Source organism: Poecilia latipinna, unplaced genomic scaffold (assembly GCF_001443285.1).
Source record: "Poecilia latipinna isolate Pla-1442-1.1 unplaced genomic scaffold, P_latipinna-1.0 Scaffold2126, whole genome shotgun sequence".
Taxonomy (NCBI): Eukaryota; Metazoa; Chordata; class Actinopteri; order Cyprinodontiformes; family Poeciliidae; genus Poecilia; species Poecilia latipinna.
Window position 1 is genome coordinate 28,065 of NW_015114742.1, and position 12,617 is coordinate 40,681.

At 36.5% G+C, this 12,617-nt stretch overlaps 1 protein-coding gene and 2 long non-coding RNA genes across 3 annotated transcripts in view; 2 read left to right on the forward strand and 1 right to left on the reverse strand.

Moving 5' to 3' along the window:
* Nucleotides 1-638, reverse strand: part of LOC106936362 (uncharacterized) — an 8,498-nt gene extending 7,860 nt beyond the window's left edge. The window contains exon 1 of the long non-coding RNA XR_001422119.1: nucleotides 319-638. This is a non-coding gene — a long non-coding RNA (uncharacterized LOC106936362). The remainder of the gene's footprint in view (nucleotides 1-318) is intronic.
* A 2,251-nt stretch (nucleotides 639-2,889) lies between these two features.
* On the forward strand, nucleotides 2,890-3,536 carry LOC106936369 (uncharacterized). The gene is made up of 2 exons (XR_001422121.1): nucleotides 2,890-3,213; nucleotides 3,320-3,536. It is a non-coding gene; the product is annotated as an uncharacterized LOC106936369 (long non-coding RNA).
* Nucleotides 3,537-8,823: 5,287 nt separating this feature from the next.
* LOC106936368 (thrombin-like enzyme elegaxobin-1) lies at nucleotides 8,824-10,555 on the forward strand. Its single transcript, XM_015017315.1, has 6 exons — nucleotides 8,824-8,862; nucleotides 9,051-9,243; nucleotides 9,325-9,525; nucleotides 9,819-9,880; nucleotides 9,972-10,090; nucleotides 10,209-10,555. The coding sequence occupies exons 1-6, from the start codon at nucleotides 8,826-8,828 to the stop codon at nucleotides 10,359-10,361; spliced, it is 765 nt and encodes a 254-aa protein (XP_014872801.1). The 5' UTR covers nucleotides 8,824-8,825; the 3' UTR covers nucleotides 10,362-10,555.
* The last annotated feature ends 2,062 nt before the right edge of the window (nucleotides 10,556-12,617 follow it).

The window sequence follows — 12,617 nt, forward strand, 5'->3', positions numbered from 1 at the left end:
ATGGAGACATGGAGCAGCATTTACATTCACTGATTCAACCTGAACAACAGGAAGGATTTTAGTTAAAGGTGGAGACTCAGTACCAGGAAATAAAAACATGAATCAGTTCGGAGGAGAAAACAGTGAAACATCAGCTGTTCATAATGTTGTTTGATTCCAGGCACTCATTAATCTAATAATCCTGTAGATTAGCCTTCAAACTGGAGAGATATTAAAGTTTGAGCCGCAATCAGAAGTGAAACTGTTCTCCAAACATCAGAGAAACAATCAGGAAATTTCCTGACGAAAAAGTTAAAGTAGGAAACAAGTCAAACTTACAGTTTGTTCAAACGAACCAAAGAGTTCAAGAAGAACATTTTAAAAACAAGCTGAGACGCAAAAAAAACCGGACTGGAGCAACTACATCTAAACAGGTTAATTCAAACCGAAGTAAATGTGACGGATGTTGCGTGAATGATGACGTCACGGCTCACCTGATTTGTAGTTTCTTCTTTCAGAGCAGCAGAAACAGGAAGTAGAAGCTCTGAGGTGAAATCAGAGGCAGGTTGATAAAATCTTCATGAGGAAGGAAAGAAGTTCTGATAGAAATGAAGGTGTACTTACTTTTGATTATGACTGTAGTGATGATTGATTGTAAGAAAAAACAAATTAAAAGTATTTTAGTTTAATTAGCATGTCAGAGAAAAAGCATGTGTATATGAATTTTCAAGCTAGTATTTTCACCATGTTATTCATACATTCATTCTAAACTAAATGTGTAATTCACAAAATATTTAATTTGAAAACTAATTTTTTGGGAAATAAATATACAGAATAAATATTTACGTGAATGATGACGTCACGTATTTCAAGTATTTCAAGTATTTATTTTGCAAACTAAACATTTAATTTTCAAATTCAGTATTTATTTTCTAAACTACATATTTAATTATCTATTTTCATGTCTAGTTTTTCAGTCAGACGCTGCATCATGTTGTCATGTTTCAGTTTTTCCTCCATTCAGCAACAGTTGGTGAACAGGTTTAATCCAGTTTAGTGTGATGTGAACAGGTTTAATCCAGTTTAGTGTAATGTGAACAGTTTAATCCAGTTTAGTGTAATTGTCTTTCTTGCTACTAGCAGCAGAATGTGCATCAATACGTAACATTGATCTTTAGTGAGTAAATCCTTGGTGTTTCTGTCCAGCAGAGACAGAAGAGGCTCCATGGGGACATCTGTCCTTAGAATGTCCTCAATCTGCTGCTTCATTTCCTCCAGAAGGTCTTTATTTGTGCTCAGTCCCAGAAGACGTGTGTGATGACCGACCATTCCTCAGATTCCTCCAACATCTATCTGTGGTTGGATCCTGGAAATCAAAGTTTTTAATGGACTTCTATTAAATCTAGTTTTTACTTTCCAGTCGAACTCTGTCCAGATTTGGTTTCCAATCCCTTTATGGCACAAAAATGCCCAGAAGAAAAATCCACTCTGTGTTTTATCAATCTCCAGTTCAATCTAGTAAATTGATGATCTCAGTTTTCCAAACAATCCACCAATGGAGACACCAAACTGTTCACAGCAGCACATAAAATTCAGCCTGTAGCAGAAACAATCAGCTGATTGGACCCACAGAACCGGTGCTGCTACGGCCTGACATGAGAATCTTCCACTTTAGCTACAGCACATTTGGTCAGCTGGTTTTATCTCTGTGTAACACGGGAAAAAGAACCTGGATTGTGATTGAGGACGTGGCCCTAAAGCCAACTGGTAGACTACTCAGATAATATCAAGTGGCCCAGGGTCTCCCAATTAACAATACCCAGCTAGGTCTGGCTTAGAATGATGAAACAGAAATAGTATACAAAATATTTTATTTATACATACTTTTACAATATTAAAAAGACTTTATTATTCCAATTTAAAACCCAATAAAGCACAGGAACCCAGGACAAAACTAGAAGCAATCTGAGAATCAAAAACTGCTAACCAAATTAGTAGAAACACAAATTAATGACATAATAATGTTAGACAAAAACAAATCCCACATTGCCTCAAACCAGTCCTATAAGGCTGTGCCCCATAAGCCAATTCATAAAAATAAAGAGATAAACTGTTCTGGTTCTACACTGCTTGTGTTACAACTCCAGCTCTAGAAAAAAGCATATTAAGCAATTAGCTGAGAGCATCTGAACTACCAAACAAATGCACTTTGGTGAGAGCATAATAAACAACAGCAGCAATCTTAATCAGCCACACAACGGGTACATTCAGCCGCTGCAGTGAGAAGCCACTGAAATGCATCCAGCAGCACAAATGTCCACGATCCAAACCCTCTCACAGCAACCCAATGAGCACGGCACCAGCGCTCATCTGACCAAGACAGACAGACACTCAAAGATTGGCGGGTACACCCGGTGCCTATATACACTAATGAGCCCAACAAAGCTGTGAAGTGAAGGTGGGGAAACGGGGCCTAGATGTGTTCAAGGGCCCAAAACGGGTGGGAATTTACAGCTACTTTATGTAAACAATGTTTTCCAAGTAAAACCACCCGGTTACGTCCATATGCTCTTTACAATGGCTGTGTGGAGGAAATGATCTTTAACAAAAGGTGAGACACTCTTTCAGTGACCAGAGGAAGATTAATCTTTGTCATTAAGTTGTTTTTATTTAAAGGCAAACAGCGTTAAAGTCTTTACCCACTGAACTCAGTCAGGAGAAGATCCAGTTGCCAGGCAGATTTCAGATGGATGTGATTACTGACATGAGAAGAAGTCAAACTTTCCAGGACATCATGGAGCATCAGGAGATAAAGAGGGAGGAGCTGAACCTGACACTCACTCCTTCCTCTCAACCTGCTGGCAGCAGAGAGATAAAACACACTTTAATTTATTTCACTACAGGGTTGAGAAGAGGCTCTAAAACATCTCATTCTGAACTGAACAGACTAAAATCTTGTGACCTCAGAAGGATTTTGAATAAAAATGTAATGAACATGTTTTGTTTGGCCCACAGACCGACCCAAACATTTTCAGGTCACGTTTAAAGTGTATGGAAGTATTTTGGTGTCTTGATCTCGTTGATGTCGTCTCTTCCAGAAGCCGATGTGATCATTTTGATCCGGTGGCCAGAGGTTCTGCTGCTGCCTGGACCGTCCTACCATCCAACCGGGTCGTGACCCCAGTCTGTTGTTCAGATGATCTTCTTCATCTCTTTGGATCGTTTGAACAAACTGTAAGTTTGCTTTGTTTCCCATTGAACTTTGTCTTCAGGAACTTTTCTACTTGTTTCTTCTCTCTGATGTTTGGAGAAAATGTTCACTTCTGATTTAAACTCAAAGTTTAATCTGTTAATGACAGTTAATCTACAGGATTATTAGATTACTGATGAACTGGAATCAAACGACATGATGAACAGCTGATGTTTCTCTGTTTTCTTCTTTGAACAAACTGCTTCATTTTTGTGTTTCCTGGTATCAAATTCTTGTCTCCACCAATAAAGTCAAACTCAACAGTTTCCTGTTGCTCCCTTTCAAAATAAAAGATATTGTTAAAATGTGTTTGATTCAGTCAGGTTATTAAATAGTGAATCTTCTCCACTTGTAGAGTTTAATGATTGTGAACTAAAATCCTTCCTGTTGTTCAGGTTGAATCAGTGAATGTAAATGCTGCTCCATGTCTCCATCTAGTGGACTGATAGTAGAAGTGCAGCAGCTGATGCAGCTTCCTCTGCCTCTGTAAATCTTTTTAGCTGCTGCTGCCCCCAGCAGTCATGACTCAGCTTAATGTGCCATGTCTGACCATGTTGGAGGAAGAAGAGAGGAAAATATTCTGCTGCTCTGACCTAAAGATCAGGCCTTCTGATGGTTGGCATTTTATTATCAATTTGGTCATAAAAGTAAATATTTCTGTAAAGACCGTCACCGGTTCTGTAAGAAGGAACGGACCAGAACTCCAGCAATGTATCATCAGAACCTTGTGGAAGGAAACCAGAACATTTGACCCAAATTAGACTGAAGGAAATTCTGACCAAACCTGAGGAGATGGATGCAAACTTCTGGATATTAAGTTATGAAACCGTCTCCTATATTTATTTATATATAATTTTTATCTCTTGTTCCTGAATCAGGAGGCATTTCACATTCTGGGGTAAAAGTTACTCAAGACACCAAAATGTACAAATAATCTGAATTCAGATTTACTAGAAGTTTCCTGTGGAAAACCACCAGGGTCAGAACCGGGTCCTGAACTTTTCTAACTTTACATAAATGATTTATGCAACGAATCTAATTTAACATTTACTTTATTTGCTGATATTTTGATCTGGTCAGTTTGGAGCAGCAACAGTTTAATGGAAGGAGAATCCATGATAATGCCCAAATTTATGTTACAGTTTCAATACAAGGAATGTTACCAAAAATTTTCTAGAAAAAGGTTCTTGCTTAGTTTTCTAGCATTTAGCAAACATAAATAATTTTGTTAATTCTAAGATAAAACAATAAAAGTTTTGTCTGCTTTCACTTCAGACAGTGAGAAAAAATATGTATCTCTTTATTCGGGATGTAAATATCTGGTTTCAGTTGTGACGTAATTTCTCATTTGTTTTAGTTTCTTTCTCTGTTTGGATTATTTGGGTTGTGTTGAGAACAAATAAGTATGTGTTGTCCTCTATCTCTTTTAGCTATTTGCATGCTCATATATAAAAATTAAATGACAAACCGGGGAACGCCCTCTTGAAGGTGTAGCCTAGACAGTGGCTAACAAAGTGGCTAATAAACAAATGGACCCGCTGCATTTTGGTATTAATAAATAGAATTATTGAATTTATCTCATCCAATCTTCTTCAACCTCATACATCAAGAACCTAATGGAGAAAGGACAATTCTCCAAACAGTTGTTCAATATTTTTAGAAACATCTGTACAGCACTTTGAGCTGCTTTTAGTATGAAGGGTGCTTTATAAATAAAATTGACTGATTGATTTAAATATGTTCACTACAAAAAAATATATATTCCACCAACTGTTGTGTAACAACAGTTTTCCTGTTGTGTAACTGGAAAACTACCAGACAGAAATACCTTATACTGTTCAGAATTATTATACAAATGTTAGATTATTAAAAGCACACAGTTTGTAGTTTATGAAAACTCAAAATTTAGATTTAAACGAGGACAGATGTTAATATTGAACTCTCTAGATTACTGACTCTGTTGGCTTTAAGCAAGTTTTTCCTGACAGTGAGACCTTTTATCCTAATTTAACTCATTTGTATTAACATAAGTTATGAATTAAAACACAAATGGTTTTAAAGCTTTAGAACCTGCTGCAGCCAGAACAAAGTGTTTATTCTGCGATTACAGAAAATGAAAAACAAATTGTTAGTTTTTGTCTTTATCTCTCGCTGTTTCTTCTTATGTAGAATTGCAAGTGTCAGATATCTTCCATCTCACCATGACTCGTTCTGATGATAAGCATTATCTGAACCACCCATAACCACATGGCTGTGATAAGAAAGCAGAAGTGACAAATAAATTAATGTGAACAACAACAGAGAAAAACTAGTGCCAACACCCGCTCTCCCCTTCACAGACTCAGATGTCTCTAAATGAAAATCAAGTTATGTTCAAAAATCCCAGTGCTGAACCAAAATTATTTATCTATTGCATTTAATAACTATCCAGATAGCAAAATATGAGTGAATCAACATTGAAATATGGTTAGGCAGAAATATTGAATCCATGTTGATATTTAAATTATAAAATAAGTCATCGTGACTTACACGTTGACTCGTTTGGGTTTCAACTAGAACTGATCCTGAATCATATTTGTATTATGTAAATTTTAGTTTATTTTGAATCTATCATTAAGGAATTTATATTGATTCATGTACATTTGACATTAAAACATTTGGTTTTTCTAAAGCAATTTCCATTGTGAAAAATTTAGCTTTTTACCATCGAGTTTCTGCTGGTGGTTTCTACACCATAACATACTATAATATTATTATGGTCTTATGTTGATAAATACTCTTTTATCAGACATATTTCAATGCTTTTAATCATCTGAGTTCACTGAAACACCTGAAGAAGAAAATTGAGGACGATATTAAACAGAAATCAGGTGCAAACTTTGCTGCTAAAACTGAAAAGATAAACAATTAAAGAATAAAAATGGTAACATGTTGCCTTCATAACTTATGTTATTATAAAAGCTTCTTCAATTAATACTGATCTTAAACACATCCTTTTGTTGGCAGACGATGGGCATAATGTCATTCATAATTATTTTACATTACCTTATTTCCAAAAACTTGTGAGGACAAACCAAAAAATGACAACATAAATACTACATTTTATTTGGAAAACAGTCGTAGGTCATTTTCTTCTGCCTCAGCTTAGTAAATTTGGTCTAAATTAGTGAATAATGAATAATTCTTTTAGACATTTATCAATAGTTATTTATTGCCAAATCAAATATTTTGTTGCACAACAATGCTGTGAATTTGTTGTTTACTTCATGTCTGAAGCAATAGTGTTGGTTTAAAGTGTCAATTCATCTTCCTGGCAGATTTTCATCTCAGTGTGGAAACATTTTCATGTTTATCTCTCGGGTTCTTTGTAACCCTGACTTGGAAGATAAAACATAATATTGGTCAATACTGCTTGACAGAAACAGCCAGTGTGGCAGCACTTTGCAACATCTTGAAACAAGGTTCATATAAACCTGAGAAAATTTCAAAGCTGTTAAACTTTTTAATAGAAATACAAATCCCTTAATGTCCCACAGATGCTTATAAGAGAGATCTCTGTGTTCATTCCCTGGTTGTTCGCCGGTGTCATTGAGGAGGATCTGTACCTGCAGATGTCCATAGATCATTGGTGTTATTCTGAAAACTGTGTGTTCTGATTGTCTAGAAATACAGGACTACATTCTCTCAGCATATGCAGGTCATTGAATCATCCATCCATTTTCTTACACCCTTATCCCATTGAGGTTGTGAGGGGTGCTGGTGCCTCTTCATCTGTCAACAGGTGAGAGGCGAAGTACACCTTGGACAGGTCACCAGTCCATTGCAGGGCAACACAGAGACAGACAGGACACACAACCATGCACACACACCTAGGGAGAATTTAGACAGACCAATTAAGGAGGCCGGAGTACCAGGAGAGAACCCACACATGATGCACAGGGAGAACGTGCAAACTCTATGCAGAATCAAACCCCGGACCTTCTTGCTGCAAGGCAAAAGTACTACCAATTGTGCCACTGTGCAATTTGAGATGGTCATCCTTCAGGCTGACTCAGACTCGGTTTGATAACACTGACTTTTTTGGGTTGGGCTGACTGTTGATTTTTCCATCTCACTGGCTTGTCTCCATGGCGATTCCCAAACAGTGATGTCAGTAATGCATTACTTTGGACATCGGACTACTTTTTTCAGTAACGAGTAATCTAAAACATTGCTATTTCAAGTCCAGTAATCAGAATAAAGTAACTTATCCAAATCACTGTGCATTACTGTTTTATTTAGTAATGTAATTTTATTTCCTCTGTGCATCTTGGGGAATGACCACCTTTTCCATGCAACAGCATCAGCAGCGACAGAAATGTAAACAATGGAGAGAGATGCACATTTTGTTGCTGGAAAAACAGGAACTATTTTGAGTTTCTGTCACCAAGTCTGATTATTATAAGAAGCTTTGGGCTTGGTATTTCTAAAGTCGCTAGCAAATTTAATGAGTCGCGGGTTACGTTTTTTTAATTTGTTTTTCAACATGAAGTTGCTCATTTGGGCTGGAAATAACCAGCTGTAAGTCCCAGAATTTATCTGACATCCAGGTAGTTTTACTCAGGCTCAGGTGTCTATTATTTCCCAAATAATCCAACCCCATGTGTCTTTGTTAATGTCAAGTTAATTTAATTGCTGTGAATGATGTCGAGCTTTGCGTTTCGCTCCAGAAAACTGCAAACAGCGAGACTAATATGAACAGCACAATAAAGGTGAAAACAGCCACAAATGAACGAGTCCATAAAGTTGCGGACCATCTGAGATGTGGAGCCACAGGAGGAGCGCTGTGCTCTGACAGCAAACACAGGGCCGTAACACAGAATGCGTAAGCTAGGAGTGAGGGGGGATTTAAAATCCTATTTAGAGTTTACTGCAGAATAGTGGAACACACAAAAACACGCAAAATCTACTAAAGTTAATTTTGGACTGTTGTAACCATAAAACAATCTCCCCTTCAGTTCAACCTTATGAGTGGAGATACATTTGTTAATGCTACCATTACAAAATAGCTTGCAATTAAGTATTAAGTAATAACCTGAAAACAAGAACACAAGTTGCTCTTTCTTCAGAAAACCAGTTTTATTTTATCAAGTTTACTGTCAGGTTTTTTTTTTAGCAGAACTCACTGTAAGCTTGTGTGCTGCAAAACAGAAAATCTTACCACTTATTTTTAGACTAGTTTCTAGTGCAGATGTTTTATTTCACATGAAATAAGACAAATTAACATTCAAGTAACTTTGCAGTAAGAAACTTTAATGTTTTAATTAAATAATTCCTTAATATTAATAAAATAAAAGTTCATGTTTCATTGGCCAATCATTTTATTTAAAAATGTCTTGCAGAATTTGTTTTGTCATCAGCTAAAGTCGTTTTTTTCCATCAAACTATTATTCTAGCTTTGTTAGAATGATAAGTTGTTAAAGTTCTTCTGTATGCAGAAGACAGAGCAGATCAATGTTCATCCTGTGATTGGTTGCTTTCTTTCCAGCAGGAAGTTGTGAACAGAGCTTAAAAGCTGCTGCAGGACTGCAGACATTCATAGGAACCTGGACTAGCAATGGCTCTGGTGAAGGTTCTGCTGCTGCTTGGGCTGGGTGAGTTGGACAGACTGGAAACACTTCCACCGGTTCCAGGGAGACTGCTGCTCTGATTGTTTCAGACTGAAACTTCTTTGCATATAAATTGTGATGCTTTTTTCATCTTTAACTGTTTATCCTCTTTCTGTTCCAGCAGCCATGTTTGCAACTGATTTCTGAGTAAAGTCCTCCTTTTTCTTCTTCAGGTGTTTCAGTGAACTCAGATGTTTCTCTGCAGAAGAGAATCATTGGAGGTCATGACTGTGATGTCAAAGAGCGTCTTTATCATGTTCGGATTATGGGCAGCGACGGTAAAACAAGGACCCGCTGTGGAGGATCTCTGATCCACCCTGAGTGGATCCTGACTGCAGCTCACTGCTGGAAGTGGGAGCGAGGATGGTGAGAAAGAAACAAGAAGACAGTTTCATCTGCATTTTATTTGTTTTTTGTGTGTTCATTATAATCTAATCTTTTCTACAGGTCTATGACAGCAGAGTTAAAGGTTCATCCATGGAATCCTCAAAGGAATCGTTGGCAGGACGATCAGATAATCCTAGACAATCCTGTGGTTTATATTGACAACAACGGCCGACAGCATGACATCATGTTGCTGAAGCTTCGGAGACCAGTGAAAGACATTGTTCCTATCCCACAGCCAGACTGTAATAATCGTCCTAAAAAGTAAGTCTTTCTCTGATTAAAAACATTAAAAACTGTCTCCACTCCTCCAGTCCTGTTGTTTCTGCTTCAGGACACCTGAGTCAGGTAATCAGGCCACCAGCAGAACCAGAACCCATTTAGCTCAGGTGTGTTGGACCAGAGACGCCTGTAAAGGACGCAGGACGCAGTCTATGAGGACTGGAGGTGGACACTCCTGTCTCAGTGGATGAAGTCATTGATTTTTCCTCATAAAGATGCTTCTGATTTTCTACATTGTTGTTGTCCTTGTTGACATTTTATTCTCATTGTTTTAGAGGTAGTAAAGTTCAGCTGGCAGGGTATGCAACAACAGATGTTGGCCTCAATAATAAGCGAGGTGAGAGAAATTTTCACATTATGAGAAGAAAATCTTTGTTTATGCTCCCAGGCTGGAGTTAACATGTTTATAATTTCATGTCTCTCTGCAGTACGTAATAATAATCCTTCACCGCATCTTCAGTGTGTCGACATGAAAGTTGTTGATGATAATCCACAAGATTTCGAACATATCTTTTTAGTTAAAGAAACTGACAAGGATATTTGTCCTGTAAGTTTGTTTTGTCAATATGTTGCTACAGTGATTATCTGTTTCTATTTTACAAGTATTTAATTTTTTTTTCAATATAAAAATTATATTAAATATAATGATATTAATTTTCCCACAGGGCGACTCTGGTGGAGGAGTGGTGTTCAACAATAAGATTTATGGTGTGATTTCTTTTGGTGGAAACAAACAATATGCATGTCTGAGTGATGCTGGCATCATGGATGTCTGTGGCTACATCAGCTGGATAAAACAAACAACCGGGCTTCCATAAAAAAATAACTGCCATGTAATTATATATCATCATTTTCAGATGTAATTTTATAATTGTATCTTCAGCAGTTTGTCCAAATGTTTATAGAATTAGGACCAATTCTTTTTTTTCCCTCACCTGACCTTGACCTCCCTGTGAGGACCAATAATGGAGCTTTCTCTGCCCCAGAAATGGAAAATAAATCAGTAAATGAATGAAAAAGAAACATTTTCTGGCTGATCGTCTTTATATTCATGGTTCAGTTTGTTCAGTTGGCATTTTCCCTGAACTGACTCTAAAAATGTGAAATGAGTTTTAAATCACATGAAGAGGAACACCAGAAGTAATTCATTCAGTCAGTTTTTGTCTTTATTTTACAGCAGAAATGAACATGCAGCAACTAAACCCTGCAGCTCTGGAGCTACACAAGCTACACAAAAATAACGAAACAGAAGTCACATGATACAATTGACAAACATTAAAATGGAATTAAGTTAAAAAAAACAACAACTTTTTAATAATAAAGGAAATAAAATGTTTAATAATCAAAAGCAATTCAAAAGTCAACATCTGAAATGAAAGAAGTCTTAAAATATTTAAAAACAGGTAAAACTAATTAATGGTAGCTTCTGGTTGCCACAAATTTAACATAGAAATTATAGTAGAAAGTTTTCCTCTATTGCAGTTAAAGTAATTTTAATTTCTAACACCTTTTATATTGAAAAAGAATGATCCTAAATACATTAACATGAAAATCTCCTGCAAAATAAAGTAGGAAGTGCAAACATATGTATCTATTTTTTTACTGTTGAAATTAAAATGTAAATGTTAAAATACAGGTTCATAAACTAAAACTTATCAGAAAATTTGTTTTCAAAAGTTTAAACATGACAGAAGCTCTCTGTAAATTTTAAAGTAACATCTGGAAAAAGTAAAAATATATTCGTACTGCTAAGATATGTTGTTTAAAATGTATTATTAAGATGTTTTTCACTGATGTTACATCAAATTAAACAGAAAAGGGTTGAATCATCAAATGTTATAGCCTTATTAATTCAATAATTACCATCCAAAAAATAATATTAACAATTTGAGCTTTTTCTATGCAACAGGGAATATTTTATTATGCTGTAATTAAATGATGTCTTTACCAGAATACATAGCTCGGTAACACAGCTTAGATTGCTAGCTTGTGTTGATAGTTGCACAATTAAATTGATTAACATTAGTGATAACATGGAGACCAATAGCTAGTATATTAGCTATTTCACTTACTGCTCCTCTGTCACTTACAGAAGCCAGGCTGAGGTAGAAACTGTCGGTGCTTCGTCATAGCTACAGCGCTGCTGGAATGGGTTAATGTGATTGGCTGAAACATAGGTTACCCCAATGTGTATGGAGTTAGATTTGTTTCACAATTATTCAATCAAAAAAGAATCAAACAAAAAAATATCTTAAAAACTTTTTAATCATAAAAATATTTTTTACGAAACAAAAAAATGTTTAGAGGTTTTTTTTAATTGAAATCACTATTTTTTTGTTTGAAACTTTTATTTTTGCATATCAGAATTTTTTGGTTGACAGTCTTAAGTTTTTGGTTGAGTCTAATTTTTTTTAAGCTCCTGTTTTTTGGTTGAACTAAACTTTATTTGCTTGCGAATCTCACTTGAACATTCTGGGCGGGGCTTAAGGACAAGCAATGTAAGACGGTTCCCATGGACCTCACCAAGCTCCGCCCAGAAACGCCCCCTAAAATCCCACGTGGCTGCATGTCTCACAAACAAAGCCTCGTGGAGCTTAGTTTCTATGTAAACATGGCGTCTTTCACTTCGATTGACCCTCTTCAGAGTATTCCTGAGTCGATTAATTCTGCCGGATTTTCAAAAAATATCAGCCACGACAATGGACAGGGGAACAAACAAGGTCATGTCATCTTTTTTGGACGACATCAAGGTGTTTGAGCCACGCGATGCCTCCAACATTGTGCGCATCGCAGCGAAATGCTACCGGTCGATGAGGAAAACAGCAGATCCTCACACCCTCAGCATAAATATCGCTGTAGGCAAGATCACTGATGCCTATTGTTCTTGCAAGGCTGGGTAAGTCGAGCATTCATGATTTTGAGGGTTACTTTTGAAATCAGTGATTTCTGTTGTTGGCAAATGTTTGAGTGTGTCTAGGCCTGATACTCGGTGCTAGCGTGGATAACACGATTACAGTTTAGTAAAAAGCATTTTCAGGTAAAATAAAATCTTTAATGTATATCAGATATGGTAC